Consider the following 20,665-nt stretch of genomic DNA (forward strand, 5'->3'; position numbering starts at 1 on the left):
TCCAGTGTGGAGAATCTGCCATCTGTGACTAGAAATATATAAAACTCTGCTTGCTGCAAGCAGTTGGTTTTTGTAGGTTCCAATTGCCCTGTTGGTCACAGATGAGCTGTTGATCCCCTTCAGACCCCAAATAAATGAGTGGAAGTCTGTGAGCAAGTTCCAGCCTGACAAGCCAGGCCCCAAACTGAGAACTCTGGGCCACCTTTTCTGGGTCTCGTGGGCAGTCGCTTAAAGTGGAAGCCGACAAAGGGATTCATCCAGAGGAGTGAGGGAGGGGTCCCCCGACACAGACTTCATCTCTTCCCATCACAGCCTCCACTCCCTCCTGGGCTTTTCACTTTTCAATCGCTCAATTTCCATCTCATCGTTGCTTATAGAGTGGATTTGGGTGCCAAACATAACTATAGTGAAAGTGAAAAACAGAAGACTTTTAAGGCACAGGAAGATCAACAGAATTACAGTTATTGGAGGTGAAAACTCACTGCATTTAGTCCACTGCCCTTGGACACAGGAGGTAAACTGCAATCCACAGAGGATCAGAGCATGGACTGAAGACAGAGCTACATATGCAGTGAAGAGCACACAAAACCTTTGATTCTTTTCTCCTACGCAATTGTTCTCCCACGGGCAGTGATAATCCATTTTCTGAATACATCTTTTGCAAATACTGCAGTGGTGTATCAAACCAGTATTCTCTGGTTTAATATAGCAGCACTTGGGGCACTTGTAGATCACCTCCCTGGCTTCAGCTGCAGGCTCTCCATGTATTCTTTTGTAGTGTTTCCTTTGAGTACCGTCCGGGGGTCAGCTGCAGGCTCTCCATGTATTCTTTCGTAGTGTTTCCTTTGAGTACCGCCGGGGGGTCAGTCAACATGGTTCCCAGGTGGGATGACAGGGCGAGCATAGCCAAGCAGTTAAATATGACCCCATTGAGAAATGCCAGATATAGGTGATGGGGGGTGGAGGCAGCAAGCCACATTGCCACATATGTACCTATGCAACAATCCTGAATAATTGGCACATGTACCCCAGAACCTAAAGTACAATTAAAAAAAAAAATGAATCAAGTGCTAAGTTCAATGCCCTGAGCTGCCTCCAAGGCCACTCAGTTCTATATACTCTGGTCCTATAATAAATACAAATTGATCATCTGAAAAAAAAAAGATGACCCCATTGACCACAGAGTACCAGAAATCTTTGGAAGGCAGCAGCATGAAAAAGGTCACCCTAAAGTCTGCGTAGGCGACCAGAAGCCACGTCATGACGGCACAGATCATGCTGCAGCCGTCAAGGATGAACCAGACCCTGTCAGCCACACCAGCCTCGGAGAAGAAGGACGATGAAGAGTCATAGTTGTCGTTTTCAGCCAGGAGAGAATGATGCTCGACGTCCCGGAGCCTGTGTCCTGATGGCTGCGTGATTTTCCTGACGCACCCTCACATGTCCTTTTGAAACATCACTTGAACATGTTGTGCCTTTTCTTCAGGATCTTAAGGTGCATACTACCCTCCGTGATCGGATCGGAGGCTGGGGCAGGGTTGCCTGGTGCTGCGGCTCCTCCCGGCCTGTGGCAGTGACTTGCAGTGGTCAAGGCAGGGATTCATCATGTCGTCGTGCTCATGGCCTGGCCAGAGCTGGGGGCTCGGCTCGGTCTCCTGGGTCCTGCTGGGCTGATCGGAGGGGAGGCTGCCGCTGAGCAGATGCTGGAGCCCAGAGCCCTGGCTGGAGAGCAGGCAGCATGACCACCTAGGAAATTTTTAAGTTGTTAGCCTACTGTGTGCAGCCTAGACTGTGAAATCCAGTTCCAGCCAATGGAATCAGGACACAGAAGTAGGGTGGATGCATTAGATATAAATGGCCCTGCCTCCTTTGTTCAGGATTCTCTCATGGCAAGATGGCTAATGGGAGCACCCTTTCTCCAAAAGTAAAGTTGCCTTGCTGAGAAAATTAAATTTATAATTGAGTGCTACTTCTTTTGCGGCACCGAAAATTCACATATAACAGAAGGTATCTGAGTTACTAGCAGTGATTTTATACGGGTCTGAAGAAACTTCATGTCTCCTCAGGAGAAAGAATTCAGCTGAGGAGCATAAGGCAGAAGAGACAGAGATGAGTTTCAGAGCAGGAGTGGAAGTTTATTTTAAAGGCTTTAGAAGGAAAGAAAGGAAAATTCACTTGCAATAGATCCAGGTGGGCACCTGAAGGTCAAGTGAGGCGTTTAACCTTCATCCTAGGACTTCATAGGTATATTAGTCTGTTTTCATGCTGCTCATAAAGACATACCTGAGACTGGGCAATTTACAGAACAAAGAGGTTTATGGTTACAGTTCCATGTAGCTGGGGAGGGCTCACAATGATGGCAGACAGTGGAAGGCACTTCTTACATGGCGCTGGCAAGAGACAGCTTGTGCAGAGAAATTCTCTTTTTTTTTTTTTTTTTGAGACGGAGTTTTGCTCCTTACCCAGGCTGGAGTGCAATGGCACGATCTCGGCTCACCGCAACCTCCGCCTCCTGGGTTCAAGCAATTCTCCTGCCTCAGCCTCCCGAGTAGCTGGAACTACAGGCGCGCGCCACTATGCCCAGCTAATTTTTGTATTTTTAGTAGAGACGGGGTTTCACCTTGTTGACCAGGATGGTCTCGATCTCTTGACCTCATGATTCACCCATCTCGGCCTCCCAAAGTGCTGGGATTATAGGCATGAGCCACTGCTCCTGGCTGAGAAATTCTCATTTTTAAAACCATCAGACCTCATGAGACCCATTCACTATCATGAGAACGGCAGAGGAAAGACCCACAGCCATGACTGGATCAACTCCCACCAGATCTCTCCCACACGGGGGAATTATGGGAGCTACAAAATGAGATTTGGGTGGGGTCACAGAGCCAAAGCATATCATTCTGCCCCAGCCCTTTCCAAATCTTGTATCTTCACATTTCAAAACCTATCATGCCTTCCCAACAGTCCCTCAAAGTCTTAACTCATCTTAGCATTAACTTGAAAGTCCACAGTCCAAAGTGTCATCCAAGACCAGGCAAGTCCCTTCCACCTACGAGCCTGTAAAATCAAAAGCAATTGAGTTATTTCCTGGATACAATGGCAGTACTTGCATTGGGTGAATACAGCCATTCCAAATGGGAGAAATTGGCCACAGGCCCCATGCAAGTCCAAAATCCAGCAGGGCAGTCAAATCTTAAAGCTCCAAAATGATCTCCTTTGACTCCATGTCTCACATCTAGGTTGTACTGAGGCAAGAGGTAGGTTCCCATAGTCTTGGGTGGCTCTGCCCCTGTGGCTTTACCGGGTACAGCCTCCCTCCCAGCTGCCTTCGCAGGCTGGCATCAAATGTCTGCAGCAGTCCCAGGTGCACCAAGCCATGAGGAATCTGCCCCCATGACCCAAACACCTCGCACTGGGTCCCACCTCCAGCACTGGGGATTACAATTCAACATTAAATTTGGGCAGGGACAAATAACTAAACTTTATCATTCTGCCCCTGGCCCAAATCTAATGTCCACCTCACTTTGCAAAATACAATCATGCCTTTCCAGCAGTCTCCCACTCATTCCAGCATTAACTCAAAAGTCCAGAATCTCATCTGAGGCAAAGCAAGTTCCTTCCATGTGTGAACCTATAAAATAAAACACAAGTTAGTTACTTCCAAGATACAACAGAGGTATAGGCATTGGATAAACATCCCTGTTCCAAAAGGGAGAAATCAGCCAAAAGAAAGGGCTACAGGCCTCATATAAGCTTAAAACCTAGCAGGGCAGTCAGTAAATTTTAGAGCTCCAACAATGATCTCCTTTGACTTCATGTCCCACATCTAGGGCACACTGGTATAAGGGGTGGGATCCCAAGGCCTTGGGCAGCTCCAGTCCTGTGGCTTTGCAGGATCTAGCCCCCACAGGTGTTCTCACAGGTTGTTGAGAGCCAGTGGCTTTTCTAGGTACAGGGTGCAGGCCACCAGTGGCTCTACTACTCTGGGGTCTGGAGGACACTGGTCCTCTTCTTACAGTGTCACTTGGTAGTACCCCAGTATAAGCTCTATGTTGGCTTCCAACCCCATATTTTCCCTTGATACTGTCCTAGGAAAGGTTCTCTGTGAGGGCTCTGCCCCTACAGTAGGCTTCTGCCTGGACACTCATTTTCTGAGACAGGGTCTCACTCTGTTGCCCAGGCTGGAGTGCAGTGGCATGATCATGGCTCACTGTGGCCTCAAACTCCCAGGCTCAGGCAGTCTTCCCATCTCAGCCTCCTCAGTGGCTGGGACTACAGTTATGTGCTACCATGCCTGTCTAATTTTTGTATTGTTTGTAGAGATGGGGTTTTGCCATGTTGACCAGGCTGGTCTTGAACTCCTAGCCTCGAGTGATCTACCTACCTTGGCTTCCCAAAGTACCGGGATTACAGGTGTGAGCCACCATGCCTAGCCACCCAGGCATTTTCATATTCTCTGAAATCCAGGCAGAGGTTGCCAAGCCTCAACTCTTGCACTCTGTGCACCTACAGGCTTAACATCATGTAGAAGCCACCAACGCTTATGGCCTGCACCCTCTGAAGCTGTGGCCTGCGCTGTACCTGGGTCCCTTTGAGTCCTGGCGAGAGCTTGAGTAGGTGGGATGTGGGAAGCAGTGTCCAAGGCTGCACAGGGATCTCACCCCATTCTTTCTTCCTAAGCCTCTGTGCCTGTAATGGGACGGGCTGCCTCAGATGTCTCTGAAATGTCCTCAAGGACTTTCCCCCACTGTCTTGGATATTAGCACTTAGTTCCCTTTAGGTTATGCAGATATCTCTAGCAAATGGTTACTCCACAGCTCACCTGAATTCCTATCCTGAAAAAGCCTTCTCTTTCTCTACCACATGGGCAGGTTAACGATTTTCCAAACATTTATGCTCCGCTTCCTGCTTAAATATAAATTGTAAATTGGAGTTATTTCTTTGCTCCCACATTTGAATATACGCTGTTAGGAGTAGCCAGGCCACATCTTTTTTTTTTTTTCAACATGGAGTCTTGCTCTTGTTGCCCAAGCTGGAGTGCAATGGCGTGATCTTGGCTCACTGCAACCTCCGCCTCCCGGGTTCAAGCGATTCTCCTCCCTCAGCCTCCTGGGTAGCTGGGATTACAAGTGCCTGCCACCACACCCAGCTAACTTTTTGTATTTTTAGTAGAGATGGGGTTTCACTGTGTTGGTCAGGCTGGTCAGGAACTCCTGACTTCAGGAGATCCACCCACCTCGACTCCCAAAGTGCTGGGATTATAGGTGTGAGCCACCGCTCCCAGCTGCCAGGCCCCATCTTGAATGCTTTGCTGTGTAGAAATTTTTTCTGCCAGATACCTAAATCATCACTCTCACATTCAAACTTCCACAGAACCTAGGGCAGTAGCACAATGCAGCCAAGTTCTTTGCTAAGGCATAACATGTGTGAACATTGCTCCAGTCCCTAAGTTCCACGTTTCCATCTAAGACCTTGTCAACCTGGTCTTCACTGTCCATATCACTATCAGCATTTTGGTACCAACCATGTAACCACTCTCTATGAAATTACAAGATTTCCCTCATTTTCTTGTCTTCTTCTGAGCCCTCCAAACTGTTCTGACCTCTGCCCATTACCCAGTTCCAAAGCTGCTTCCACATTTTCAGGTATTTTTATAGCAACACCTTTCTCTTTGGTACCGATTTTCTGTGTTAGGGTGTTCCTGCATTGCTATAAAGAAATACCTCAGACTGGGTAATTTATAAAGAAAAGGGGGCTGGGTGCAGTGGCTCACGCCTGTAATCCAAGCACTTTGGAGGCCAAGGCAGGCGGATCACCTGAGGTTGGGAGTTCAAGACCAGCCTGACCAACATGGTGAAACCCCGTCTCTAAAAAAAAAAAAAAACTGCAGCCAGACCACCCTGAACACGGCTGATCTCATCTGATCTTGGAAGCTAAGCAGGGTCGGGCCTGGTTAGTACTTGGATGGGAGATCGCCTGGGAATACCAGGTGCTGTAGGCTTCAAAAAAGAAAAAAAAAAGTAAATCTTTGATCAATTCGGCGGGGCGTGGTGGCTCACGCCTGCAATCCAAGCACTTTGGAGGCCAAGGCGGGCGGATCACCTGAGATCGGGAGTTCAAGACCAGCCTGACCATCATGGTGAAACCCCGTATTTAAAAAAAAAAAAAAAAAAAAAAAAAAAAGAAAGGAGTTTAATTGGTTCATGGTTTTGCAGGCTACACAGGCAACTTGGAACTGGTATCTGCTTGTTTTCTGGGAAGGCCTCAGGGAGTTTAACTCATGGCAGAAGGTGAAGGGGAGCAGGAATCTCACATGGCAGAGCAGGAACAAGAGAGAGAGGGTGAGGGATATGTCACATACTTTCAAATGACCTGATCTCACTAGAACTCACTACGTGAAGACAGCACCAAGCCATGAGGGATCTACACCCATGACCCAAACACTACTGGGCCTCACATCCAGCATTGGGGATTACAATTCAACGTGAGATGTGGGTGGGGACAGATATCCAAATCCAAATTATATCAAGAAGTGTCATAAATCATTTGTTTCTGAACACATGATTCCTTCTCAATCTTTTAGCTGTAGCTGAGCTAGCCTTCTCCTGCCTGAATGCCTTTGCATTGGCTGTTCATTTGCCTGTGACTTTGTTCTCCTAGACAACTACTATTGCTCTTCAAACTAACAACGTTTTCTTAGGGAAATGTTTCCTGAACCCCAAGGCTGGTTAGCTCTCATGCTAGATATTCCATGGCACCTTTTTGTTTGTTTGTTTTTGAGACAGAGTTTCATTCTTGTTGCCCAGGCTGGAGTGGAGTGGCATGATCTCGGTCACTGCAACCTCAGCCTCCCGGAATCAAGTGATTCTCCTGCCTCAGCCTCCAAGTAGCTGAGATTACAAGTGCTAGCTACCATGCTTTGCTAATTTTTGTATTTTTAGTAGAGATGGGGTTTCACCATGTTGGCCAGGCTGGTCTTGAACTCCTTACCTCAGGTGATCTACCTGCCTCAGCCTCACATAGTGCTAGGATTATAGGTGCGAGCCACTGCACCCGGCTTCCTTTACTTTTTAACACTCTTCACATTTGTAATTTCTCAGCCATTTAAACTCTGTAAAGAGGAAGGCAATGTCAGTGCTGTTTCTACTGTGTCCCAAACACCGAGTCTTGACTGGCACATAGTAAACACTCAGATATTAGTTGAAGATATGAGTGAACACACACACAAGACCAAGAAATTAAATTTTTTTTTCTTCAGACCTGGTGAACAGGAAGTACAACAAATTTTAACAAAAAAACATATACAAAGAATGTAGTTTGTTCATGATGTTTAATTTTTACGTTCACTTGTAATTTTATTACGGTATTATAGAAATCAAAGATTGACAATATTGAGTTTTTATCAATTGCCATTTTGTTGTCATTATATTAAACCATAATTTGACAAAAGAAAGATCTTCACACTTAACAAATACTGCAAAACAATGATGGCACTGAATTCCCAGTTCATTAATAAGCTACAAAAGAGAATATGTTCACTTTTCAAAAAAACAACAAAATGGCCAGGTGCAGCAGCTCACACCAGTAATCCCAGCACTTTGGGAGGCTGGTGGGTCATTTGAGGTCAGGCATTCTAGACCAGCCTGGCCAACATGGTGAAACCCCGTCTCTACTAAAAATACAAAAATTACTGGGCGTGGTAGTGTGCGCCTGTAGTTCCAGCTACTTGGGAGGCTGAGGCAGAAGAATTGCTTGAACCCAGGAGGCAGAGGTTGCAGTGAGCTGAGATTGTGCCACTGCATTCCAACGTGGGTGACAGAGTGAGACCCCTCCTCACAAAAAAAACAAAAGAAAGAAAGAAAGAAAGAAAAAAATAAAGCAACAAACCTGGCCATGTGCAGTGGCTAATGCCTATAATCCCCACACTTTGGGAGGCTGAAGTGGGAGGTTCACTTGAGGCCAGATTTCCAGACCACCCTGGGCAGCAAAGTCAGACCCTGCCTCATAAAAACAAAGGTCATAAAAAGTAACAAATCAAACCTCAAGCCAGATCATCATATTGTGTGTGAGTTGAAAGTGGTTTTTTTTCCTTCCAGAATCTGTATTAGCAAAGTTGCAGGAGAACAAAAACAAGCAAGCAAACAAACAAACAAAAACTTAGATGGCAAAAGTAGTTTAAGCACTTTGCTTTCTTTTTGTGGGACTTCTAGTCGCTATTGGCATTTGAGAGAAATTAATGGTTGTTTTGGCTTTTAAAGCTTTTTTGAAGTACTTAAAAATGGACTGAAGGCTAGAGGAAGGGGCTAAGCTGTGCTTTTCTGTACCAGCAGAAACCATAGGAAATTCCCTTTTGAAAACAGTAGCTGCAGGTTTATCCAAAGGCTTAGGACTTGTCACCCATTCACGGCAGTGGTGCTTTATCCATGCTAGTAACTGTACATCACTTCCCAGCTGGTGGCCTACATGATGTTCAGAGTCAATCAGCGCAACAGCATATACTTTGCTCATCACTTCCCACCTTCTACGGACAAGCAAGTCCATAAAAACCAAGCCTCCATAACCATGTACAATGAAGGCTATATCCTTGCCTTCAGTCTTCGAAATGAAGTAATCCCATATGTAAGCCATGTGTTCTTCGGGGGTGTTGCTGCATCTTTTTGGAATACATCCGGGAGGATGCTGGAGAGAGAAAAAGCTCCCACCTTGAACCATTTTCAGAGAAGAAGACTCAATATTTTGCGTTAAAAGGCCTTTCCACTCTTTTTCCATCTTTAGTTCCACAAAACTATCATTGGGGTTTAGCACAATGACATCATAATGTGCCTGCAATGCCATTTGAATACATGGTATCTGACTTCCATGTTGGAGACCGTGATGTATGATTGCGTGCTGACTCCACTGACCAGCTCGAAAGGCCCCGTGGCCTTGAAGAAGGACAAGAAGAGCAGAATGGTGGTTTGTTAATGCTTTCTCACTCATGAAAAAGCAGCTTCTTGGTTCTTCCTTATCAGCCTCAGGTGGGATATAAACTTTTTCTAATTTGCACACTTTCTCCATAAGCTCATAAATGTATTGTTCAAGCAAATGGCCAAGGGCCTGGTAGCGTTTGCTATTTTTCTCAAGGCCATTTTCATAATAGTTAAAGGCAAAAGGTCTTTGAGTCTCGGTGTGTCTGAATTCAGCTTTTTCATTGAAGTCATATTTAAGTTCTCCTAGTAAGTCAGATTGTTCAATAAATTTTTGGAAGCTCAGCTCCTGTGTCATTGGTAACCACTGAAAGTTAAAAGAGTAATAGTTTATCAGTGCTAGAAAAAGTAAAATGAAAATTTCAGCCTGCCAAATTCTTCCAATGGCATGTGATGCTAAATCAAGCATGTCAGAAAGACATTAACCTTCAAACTATGGTAAAGATATTAATTTGAAATAATTGTGAATGATACAGAGTAGTCAGAGACAGAATATATGAAGGGACAAAGGAGAGACCGTATGTAAATACGGATTTTTTGAACACACAACCTGTACCAACCTGCCTAGGAAGCCAACCCCTCATTCACAGTAAACAACACAGGAAGTCAGTCTGGTATAAATCAGACCAGCAGGAAACCAGATTTCTATCACTAGTGATAATCCAGGAAACTAACCAGTAACTTCTATAGCAATTGGCTCCAAATGGCGAGAACTTCATTAATAACTGACAGCTTTCCTAATTTTGTCCCTATTTCCAACTTGGGATCAACCAGAGAGAGCCAAATATGTACCCCTAAACAATCACACAAGAGGTCCCCATTTCTAGTTAGCCCACCCACAGCTTCTCCATGACAGCCTGTGATCATGGCAGATGTGAAGTCTTCTCTTTTTTCCCCACTAGAAAGCTCACCCACTCTTCTGCCTGCCTTGAGTCTCTGCCAAAACACAAGTGATAAGTGGTGCACTCCCTTGCTACAGCAGGCTCAGAATAAACAGGCTTTTCTCATTTGGTTGGCGTTCATTTATTTCTACAGAAGATATTTAATAACTTTTGCTGTTAAATGAATGGCAGAAGATAGAAGTGGGAGTGAAATGTGAATGAGCCAATGAAGATTATGATGGATTCAGTGAATACTAGAAGATAACGGTTATTCTGATATATGAGAAGGGGAAAAAAAAAATAGGCTGGATGAGAAGTTAACTCAGAAACGTAGTTGCTGTAAGTAGAGCTTAAAGGGGGAAAATAGGCTTTGAAAGGTTAAGTGGCTTGCCCTAAAACTAAAAAACTATTAAAGGAATGATTGGGTATGAGGCTGACTCTCAAATGGAAATTCTTAACAAATATGTTAACGCTCTCCCTTCTTAATTTCTTAACAGTGACACTGGCAACCTACAACCCACTTTCAATAAGTAGCACTCAAAATGATTTCCAGTGCAACTTGAGTTGCTATTAGGCCTAAGGCAAAATTAAAATGCTGCTGTCTTAGATGTCTTAAATCTTTCTAATTTTTAAATTAAAATTTCCCCCCCTTCAATAAGCTGGTCTAGGATTTCTTAACTCCTTTCTCACTTTGTGAATCTTCTTCTCTGACCCCTCTAACCCGACAACTACTTTATGAAGGTTTTTGGTTGTCCAAAGCACCTATCCATACTGCTCTCTATTCCTTCCTTTTTTATTAAAAATGCTTCCAGTTTTTGCTGATCTCCGGTGTTATTTTTTGAGAAACAGGGTCTGAGTCTCTCATCCAGGATGGGGTGTGATGGTGTGATCACAGCTCACTGTAGTCTCGACCTTCTGATCTCAAGGAATCCTCCTGCCTCAGCCTCCCAAGTAGCTAGGACTACAGGCAGATGCCACCATGCCTGGCTAATTTAAAAAAAAATATATATATTTTTAGAGACTGGATCTAACTACGTTGACTAGGCTGGTCTGAAACTCCTGGGCTCAAGTGATCCTACTGCCTTGGCCTTCCACAATGCTGGGATTACAGGTGTGAGTCACCATGCCCGGACTCTCTCTCGGATGTTATTATGTAATTAATTTACTTTTTCTAAAGTGTAAATAACTGACAGACTTAAATATCCTTTAAAAAAAAAAAAAGCCTTGAAAATGGATGCAGTGCATGGCAAAAATCTGTGCTTCAAAAATCTAACAACGTTTTACAATTGAGGTCATGGTGAAACAATGTTAATGGGATGTCACAACCCTGTTCAAAATTTTCAGTCGTGATGTTTGTTGACTTCTTGTTTCCAGACTGGCATGTAAAAATACTGGAAGTTGCTACCCAGTCCTAACAACACGTAAAAAGCTAGACAAACCAAAAATCAACAGCTGTTCTTCATAAGATCCATAAAAGTTAAGGTTACTGGGCATACTACCGCCGCCAAAATTGGAGGGACCGAATGCAGGTGAATGTAGAGAATCACAACTTACCAGAGCAGAAAGTAGCTGCTGACACCTCCAATAGAACCGGTACCAGGGTAGGGAAACCTGAAGGCTCAGTGTGGACAAGTCAGAGGGACTTAGCCATTCCCTCTTCCCCACTCCCCAATTTTTTTAGGGTCCTGGAGCTCTCACAGGTCCTCAGGGTGACTATTCGTGTTTCTAGCAGTGGGTGGGGAAAAGGAACCATTTTGAAATACGTCAGAGCGTTCTGTTGTTCTTAACAAGGTCTGCCCTCAGGAGAAACTGTTTAATCAGAGGCTAACCTGCTGGGGTTTTATCAGAGCCTAACTGACTTTGGGGAAGGGAAATTCCCAGCTCCAGCCCACTCTAGCTATCCTGCTCAACCTAAAGGGGGTTGGAGTGAACTGAGACCTGTGAAGTTCACAGTCTAGATGCACGGGCTTACTAAAATTCTCAATGGTCTCTCTTCTCACTGAGAATAAAAATTAAGTTCTTACCATGGCCTACAAGGTCTCACATGGTCCTTGGCTCTCCAATGTCATTTGCTTCCACCCTCTCACTGGCTTGCCCATCAAGTTACGTGATCTGGGTCTCAGCTCTTTCTCAGGTGTCATTTCCTACCAAGCTCTTGCTTACTTACCATAGTCACACCTGATCTACTTTGCCATCAATTTGTGGAGCAAGCTCCTGTTTTAAGGGTATTCACTTATACCGTGGCCACAACCTAGAATATTCTTCCCCTTTATAGATATCTACAGGGCTTTTACTTTAAAGTTTCTGCCCACTCTATCTCATCAGAGTGATTCTCTTTGAGCAGTCTATCTGCCAGAGCAACTCTCTCCCTTTCTTTTTTTTTTTTAAAGCAGTTATTACCAACTAACATATATTTGCTTATTGTCTACTCTCCATTAGAACGTAAGTTCCATGATAGCAGGAACAGGGACTTGGTTTTGTTCACTACTGTATCTCTAGTTCTTGGAATATTGTCTGTTGCACAGTCGGCACTTAAATATTGTTAGAATTTTACAATTTTTTTTTGCCAAAGAAAGCACACTTTAAAAGTCCTCTAGCAATATATTAACACATAAGATGAACACAAAGCTTTGAAAAAGCTTTATTGACAGCAGACGGTGGCCGACAGGCGGGGTGCACGCTGGGCACACGTGCCTGGTCGGTGTTACTTGAAGCGTGGGGACTAGAAGTCAGATACTGAGGAGCATGATCTCTGGGAGCTGGAGAGACCTTAAGAGTGAGGCCGACCTGCTGTGGATGATGGAATCCTCCGGGCACCAAGAAGCGCTTAGACACGCTCTGGTGATGGGGAACTTACCACTTCATGAGTGAGCCTAGTCTTCCCTGGACAGTGCTGTCTGTTGATTCCGTATAATGCAGACCATAGCTTTCATTGATTGCATTAAGCACCTAGTGTGAGCCAAGCATTGTGATATGTGCTGTATAGCTTATTCTCACAGTACCCCACTTGGGTAATTAGTTTACTATTATCTCCGTTTTGAAGATGGGTAAATTGAAGCAGAAGTTGATTAAATAAGCCAATATTTTAATTTAGGACTGTCTGATTCCAAAGCATGATTTTTTCCCACTGCTTCCTAAAGCAGAAGTTGGGGTCCTGCCTGGGGGAAGGTTACAACTTTAGAGAAGGCCCTATGGGGAGGTGCCAAGCATTTGAAGATAGGGACAGCCTCTGGAAGCCCATTAGTCTTAGTTTGGCCCTTGGGGGTCAGATGGGACAATCGGGGACTCAGTCTCCACCCATCCCCAAGACATTCCAAACATTCCTTTCTGTGGATCACAGCTGCAGGCTGCCAAATTAGGACTTTGCAACTTCCAAATTAGGGTTTTGTGAGCTGTGATGAAGAGTCTGGATTTAATCTAACGGCTCTGAGCCCAGTGCAGTAGCGCGTCTAGTGCCATCCCTAGGTGATCCGTAGGTTGCTGAGTGGGAATGGGAGTGGGTGGAGGCAAAGGCAGAGCAGGGGGATGCTGGGATGTCTGTGGCAGCGACAGAGCTGGACTAGGAGGCAACTTCCAGATGAAGAGAAGAGGGACCGTTTTGAGATCTGTTTGGGCTAGAATCAATAGGAATACTGTAAGCAGGTGCACGGGAAGAGCTAAGGAAGATTTGGATTTTTGTCGTTGTCGTTGTTGGATGGATGGATGAGATGGGGCAAGGGAAGAGCCTGGGGTGGTGCAAGTGTGAGGAGCTGGGGAAGTAAGAGTCTTTTTTTTTTTTTTTGAGATGGAGTCTCTCTGTTGCCCAGGCAGTGCAGTGGCAACCTCAGCTCACTGCAACCTTTGCCTCCCAGGTTCAAACTATTCTCCTGCTTTAGCCTCCAGAGTAGCTTGGATCACAGGCACCTGCCACCATGCCCGACTATTTTTTTATGTATATATAAAGACAGGTTTCACCATGTTGGTCATGCTGGTCTTGAACTCCCGACCTCAGGTGATCCGCCCGCCTTGGCCTCCAAAGTGCTTGGATTACAGGCGTGAGCCACCACGATCGGCCTCTTTTTTTTATTTTTTATTTTTTAGTTTACCATATTGGCCAGGCTGGTGTTGAACTCTTGACCTTAAGTGATCCACCAGCCTCGCCCTCCCAAAGTGCTGGGACTGCAGGCATGAGCCACTGCAACCAGCCTGTATTCTTTAGATGACTGGGACATACATACCCAGGTTGGCTGGAGCCTAGGGGCTAGTCAGGGCTAGAGATAGAATTTTGGGGACACCTGCATAGAGATGACCTTTACTCTCTGGGACTCTGTCTCATTTGTAAAATGGACAGATGGTATCTTCAAGGTATGGAATCAACACCTTCTGAGTCTCCCTTACCTGCCACCAACATCTAGTCCCATCAGTCCCTGCCAGGAAGCCTCAGGAATGCCCAGCACTTCCCAAACTGCTACAGCATCCCTGAGAAACTCCTGAACTTGAGATGTCAGCCCCACAAGATTCCTGGGTGGTACTCAGAATGAAAATGTGAATCAGTCCTTTCCACCTCCCCACCACCTAGCACCAAAAGATTTCAGAATCAGATTCGCCAAGCAAAAGGAGATGTTATAGGAAAGAAGTCCCAATCCAGATCCCAGGAGAGGGTTTTTGGATGACACACAAGAAAGAATTCAGGGCAAATCTACAGTACAAAGCAAAAGCGAGTTTATTAAGAAAGTAAAGGAATAAAAGAATGACTGCTCCATAGAGCAGCCTCAAGGGCCGCTGGTTGCCCATTTGTACGGTTATTTCTTGATTATATGCTAAAAAAGGGATTATTCATGCCTCCCCTTTTTAGACCATATAGGGTAACTTCCTGTTGTTTCCATGGTATTTATAAACTGTCATGGCACTGGTGGGAGTGTAGCAGTGAGGATGACCAGAGGACATTCTCATCGCTATCTTGGTTTTGGTGGGTTTTGGCTGGCTTCTTTCCTGCAACCTGTTCTATCAGCAAGGTCTGTATGATCTGTATCTTGTGTTGATCTCCTGTCTCATCCTGTGACTGAGAATGCCTTAACTATCTGGGAATGCAGCCCAGTAGGTCTTAGCCTCATTTTATCTGGCTCCTATTCAAGATGGAGTTGCTCTGGTTCATATGCCTCTGACAGAGACATCAAGATGAAGGAATGATGGCCCAAAGAGAAGCCAGAATCTGGACTGTGGTCCAAACAAAGGACAGTATTCTTGAGCTATATTTAATAGAGAGATCCAGAAAAGCCAGGACTGCTGAGTCTGTGTAGCTAGTCTGGCCAGCTCAGTCAGGAAGGCAATGTGAGTCACAGGCCCCAGCTGAGAATGTCCTTTTCAAATAATGACTGTGGACATTTAGAAGTATCTTCATTAGTACACGTGCCTTCCTTTCAAACTCCAACTGGTCAGTTTGGAAAGGGTGGGTGGAATTTTCTGTTTAAAAGTTGTTAAAGAAGAAAGTCAAACTCTGTAAAATATTTAAAGAAGTTTATTCTGAGCCTCATAGTTTAGTGACCTTGGCCCATGACACAGCCTCAGGAGGTCCTGAGAACATGGGTTCAAGGTAGTTGGGTTATAGTTTGGTTTTATACATTTTAGGGAGACAGACATTACAGGCAAAGACATAAATCAACACATGTAAGGTATACATTGGTTGAGCCAGGAAAGTGGGACCTCTCCAAGTATGGGGTTGGATGCTTCCAGGTTATACATGGATGCAAAGATTTTCTGATTGGCAGTTGGTTGAGTTAAGCTTTGCCTGAAGAGTTGAAATCACCCTAAAGAATAAGAGGGGTTATGGAAGCCAAGGTTTTTATTATATAGGTGAAGCTCCTGAGTAGCAGACTTCAGAGTAAATAAATGGTAAATGTCTCTTATCAGACCTTAAAAGGTATCAGATTTTTTTTTTTCTTGAGATGGAGTCTTGCTCTATTGCCAGGGTGGAGTGCAATGGCACAATCTTGGCTCACTGCAACCTCCACCCTCCAGGTTCGAGTGATTCTCCTGCCTCAGCCTCCCGAGCAGCTGAGATTACAAGTGCCTGCCACCACACATGGCTAATTTTTTGTATTTTTTTTTTGAGACGGAGTTTCACTCTTGTTGCCCAGGCTGGAGTGCAATGGCGCGATCTCGACGCACCGCAACCTCCGCCTCCTGGGTTCAAGCAATTCTCCTCTCTCAACCTCCTGAGTAGCTGGGATTACAGGCACGCACCACCATGCTCAGCTAATTTTTTGTATTTTTAGTAGAGATGGCGTTTCACCATGTTGACCAGGATGGTCTCGATCTCTTGACCTCGTGATCCACCTGCCTTGGTCTCCCAAAGTGCTGGGATTATAGGCGTGAGCCACCGCGCCCGGCTAATTTTTTGTATTTTTAGTAGAAATGGGGTTTCACTATGTTGGCCATGCTGGTCTCAAACTCCTGAACTCGTGATCTGCCCACCTCAGCCTCCGGCAAGTGCTGGAATTCCAGGCGTGAGCCACCATGCCTGGCCACAGACTCTTAAATTTCTCCTGGATCAGGGAAAGACCTGGAAAAGGAAGGGGATTCTCTACAGAATGAAAATTTCCCCAAGACATGGCTTTGCAGGGACATTCCAAATATGTCAAAGAAATATATTTTAGGGTAAAATACTTGTATTTCCTTTAGACCCTGTTTCTGTCATGTGATGCTATAACAGTGTCAAGTTTGACTTTGGTATCTTATTGCTATATAGAGTCTGTTTTCAGTCTTAAGATCTCCATTTTAATGTTAATGCTGGTCAGTTGCACCTAAACTCCAAAGGGAGGAGAGTATACTGAGGCTTATCTGATTTCCTTTCCCATCAAGTGGCCTGAACTTGTTTTTCAGGTTGTCTTGGGGATCCCCTTGGCCAAGGGGGTGAGAGTCCATTCAGTTGATGGGGTAGGGGTTAGAATTTTATTTTTAGTTTACAGAGTAAAAAACACAAAAGTTCAAAGTGGTGAATCTTAAATCCATAATCTTTTCAAAATGACTGTATATTTCTATACTCAATAGATTTTCCTAAAAGAGATTTCAAAGTGTAAATTGGCCAACTAGGCTTCCCTCAGAACTAAATCTTTGCAGGATTACAGGGAATATTTTTACTTAAGAACACTTTGGATTCTTTGTCAGTTGTCAGAAAGTCCTTCATTCAAAGTTTTGGGCTGGGTGCGGTGACTCATGCCTGTAATCCCAGCACTTTGGGAGGCCAAGGCGGGAGGATGGCTTGAGGCCAGGAGTTCGAGACCAGCCTGGGCAACAGAGAGCTAGTCTCTATTAAAAACAGTAAGATCTGTGTACCTTTACCCAGTTATTTAGCCATAGTTGTCTAAACGAAAAGTTAATTGACATAGGTACAACTCTACTATTAACTCCAGGAGAGACTTTATTCAGATTTCATCAGTTTGTGTGTGTGTGTGTGTGTGTGTGTGTGTGTGTGTGTGTGTGTAGTACTATAGAGTTTTATCACATTTACATTTTCATGTAGCTACCACCGCAATTGGAATATGGAATTGTCCCTTGTCACAAAGAAACTCCCTTGTTACCTCACAGTCACATCTTCCCTAACTCCTAACTCCTGGGTACCACTGATCTGTTCTCAAGTACTATACTTTGTAATTTCAAGAACATTATATAAATAGAATCATAAAATATGTAGCTCTTTGAGATTGCCTCTTGTCATCAGCTGAGTGCCCTTGAGATCCTTTCAAATTGTGTATCAAATTTTGCTCCTTTTTTTTTTTTGTGAGACTGAGTTTTGCTCTGTCGGCCAGGCTGGAGTGCTGTAGCACCATCTTGGCTCAATGTAATCTCTGCCTCCCAGGTTCAAGCAATTCTCCTGCTTCAGCCTCCCGAGTAGCTAGGACTATAGCCGAGGGCCACCACGCCTGGCTAATTTCTGTATTTTTAGTAGAGATGGGGTTTCACCACGTTGGCCAGGCTGGTCTTGAACTCCTGACCTCAAGTGATCCACCCACCTTGGCCTCCCAAAGTTCTGGGATTACAGGCGTGAGCCACCGGGTCTGGCCAAATTTTGTTCCTTTGTATTGCTAAATAGTTGTGTGAGTGTATCAGTTTACCCTTTCACCCATTGAAGGACATATGGGCTGTCCAGTTTCAGCTTGTATCAATAAAGCTGTTATCAACATTGGCTGTAGGAAAACAGCCTGCTGCATGACAAGAGTAACACCATCTTGAAGTGAAACTGCTATGATGACTGATGTCTGATGTCTGCATACCAAGGTGTTCCCATTCCCACAAGGTCAAGAAACAATGCCTGTCGCATCTAACTCTTCATACAGAAACAATGCCTGTACATAGATAACCCCTCATTAAAGATGCTTATTTAACTTCTCCCAAGAGGGTCTGAGACATGACCAGCTGCACATGTTTTACCAACAACAGCTTGCTAATTAAAGAATATTTTCTGGAAAGCAGGTGGGTGTGGCCACCCACCGTCTCTTGGCTGCCAGAGACTTCACTTCTGTTTGCAAGTCCATATCAAATGTTTCCTTCTGAGAAACTGGATTTTTCACCCTCTGTCTCCAGCCTGTTAGCTCCCTTTGCCTTGGGGGTTTACACAGACCTCTTCACCACAGAACATTGGTTTACAGGTTTAGGGGTGAGCATAAGTTTTCATTTCTGCAGGAAATCGTAGATTGTATGGTAGTTGTATGATTGTATGGTATGTGTATGTGTAAATTTTCAGAATCTGCCAAACTTTTTTTCCAGAGTGGCTGTGTCAAATAATGTTATATCCCAATGTATGAGATATCTGGATCCTTTCCAGCATTTGGTAATATTATTATTATTATTTTTTAACTATTAAATAATTTTTTTTTTTTTTTTTTTGGAGACGGAGTTTTGCTCTTGTTACCCAGGCTGGAGTGCAATGGCGCGATCTCGGCTCACCGCAACCTCCGCCTCCTGGGTTCAGGCAATTCTCCTGCCTCAGCCTCCTGAGTAGCTGGGATTACAGGCACGCAGCACCATGCCTGGCTATTTTTTTGTATTTTTAGTAGAGACGGGGTTTCACTATGTTGACCAGAATGGTCTCGATCTCTTGACCTTGTGATCCACCCGCCTCGGCCTCCCAAAGTGCTGGGATTACAGGTTTGAGCCACCGCGCCCGGCCCTACTATTAAATAATTTTAATTGATTGATCACAAAACCATTAAGCAAGCAAAATGCTAATTAAAATTTTAAAATAAAATTAAAAAAACAAGTACAGAAAACAGCATTAAAATGTTTGCATAATTACACACATTTTAACACTTCCACATTCTTTTGGGAACCCAGGCTTTTAAATCTTGGAAACATGTTAACTTACAGGCAAATAAAATGAAAGCAGTTGAATAGTTTCTATGTATAATTACAATCTGTAAAACAACTTGCCTAGAGTCTTATTGCTAGCAGTTGAATGATTTTTCTTTTCTTTTCTTTTTTTGAGACGGAGTTTTGCTCTTGTTACCCAGGCTGGAATGCAATGGCGCGATCGGCTCACTGCAACCTTCACCTTCTGGGTTCAAGCAATTCTCCTGCCTCAGCCTTCTGAGTAGCTGGGATTACAGGCACACGCCACCATGCCCAGATGATTTTTGTATTTTTAGTAGAGATGGGGTTTCACCATGTTGACCAGGATGGTCTCGATCTCTCGACCTCGTGATCCACCCGCCTCAGCCTCCCAAAGTGCTGGGATTACAGGTGTGAGCCACCACGCCCGGCCTTGAATGATTTTTTTAGAATCAGAACAATTTGAACAATATTTTGCTTTTTAAAGTATCCAAGGATTATACAAGCAAAATGTGGGAACGTTTCATTGTATTTACAGTGTCATGGTCTCTGATCCACCAGTGTATGTATATTTACTAACCTTGGTTCTATAACCATGTATTTTGTAAAGACTTTTGCCACGTAGAACAAGTAAGGTACATTTTAAATAAGCAAAAAATCAGAAAATGAAGCCAAATATATCATCTACTCCAACTAGGCGTTTTGTTAATGACATCAATTGCCAGTAATAAGTTCCTAAAGCAGTACTACCAATATTTCCAAACAAAAAAATTAATGAAATAGTGCAACTATTAAGTATAATTTTAAATCTGACATATGAACATTTAATTTTATTTTCAAAAAGATTAAACATTAAGCTATTTTCTAATTCTGCTCTACAGAAATGCAAATAGGATAATATTAATCCTTACCATCTTTTCTTGTTACAAAAAAGAAATTCTAAACATTTTCTAAAGATACTCAAACTGAGTTAGTACAGACGAGTGCCTACCAAGTAAAGACTTTGTATAGAAAAGTCAGGAATGATGCTGGGCACGGTGGCCCATGACTGTAATCCCAACGCTTTTGGAGGATCGCTTGAGCCCAAAAGTTCCAGCTTGGAAAACATAATGAGACCCCTGCCTCTATTAAAAAAAAAAAATTCAGGAATTCCCTTTACAAGTTGAGCATAGAAATTACTTGCCCAAGTGTAAATTTGCCTCTTTGCTTCTGATGGGGCATTAGATAATCCTGGTCTAAGAGTGTGTTTTGTAGAAGACCAGGTCACATTTCTAGACAAAAATCACTTTCCTTTGTCAATGTTCTTACATAACAGTCAAGTAATTTTCCAGTTATAGCTACAAAATTTCAGAGTGTAATTATAATAACAATTCAGAGTGCTAATCAGTAAATCACTCCAAGATTTTTCCTTCCTTTGAATCCCAGCTAATTTTCAACAAATTTAATTCCTGACTTTTCAACTCATAAGGAACAAAACAGTGATATGTGTGTTACATGTGTGTGTGTGCATAA

The 20,665-nt window shown here is 43.9% G+C and overlaps 2 protein-coding genes and 2 pseudogenes across 3 annotated transcripts in view; 2 read left to right on the forward strand and 2 right to left on the reverse strand.

Moving 5' to 3' along the window:
- Positions 1 to 20,665, forward strand: part of KCTD6 (potassium channel tetramerization domain containing 6) — an 87,343-nt gene that overhangs the window by 12,467 nt on the left and 54,211 nt on the right. The gene's annotated exons all lie outside the window — the stretch shown is intronic.
- On the reverse strand, positions 120 to 5,498 carry LOC141585490 (palmitoyltransferase ZDHHC7-like; annotated as a pseudogene).
- LOC141585513 (5S ribosomal RNA) lies at positions 5,883 to 6,001 on the forward strand (annotated as a pseudogene).
- LOC141579870 (putative protein ARB2BP) lies at positions 8,170 to 11,455 on the reverse strand. Its single transcript, XM_074404447.1, has 2 exons — positions 11,402 to 11,455; positions 8,170 to 9,273 (listed from the first exon to the last, which is right to left on the reverse strand). The coding sequence occupies exon 2, from the start codon at positions 9,262 to 9,264 to the stop codon at positions 8,176 to 8,178; it is 1,089 nt and encodes a 362-aa protein (XP_074260548.1). The 5' UTR covers positions 9,265 to 9,273; positions 11,402 to 11,455; the 3' UTR covers positions 8,170 to 8,175.

The sequence above is a fragment of the Saimiri boliviensis genome, chromosome 8 (assembly GCF_048565385.1).
Source record: "Saimiri boliviensis isolate mSaiBol1 chromosome 8, mSaiBol1.pri, whole genome shotgun sequence".
In the NCBI taxonomy this organism is placed as follows: Eukaryota; Metazoa; Chordata; class Mammalia; order Primates; family Cebidae; genus Saimiri; species Saimiri boliviensis.

Bases quoted from the DNA above. Each gene is read 5' to 3' on its own strand.
- LOC141579870 (XM_074404447.1), bottom strand. From the start codon at position 9,264: ATGACACAGGAGCTGAGCTTCCAAAAATTTATTGAACAATCTGACTTA.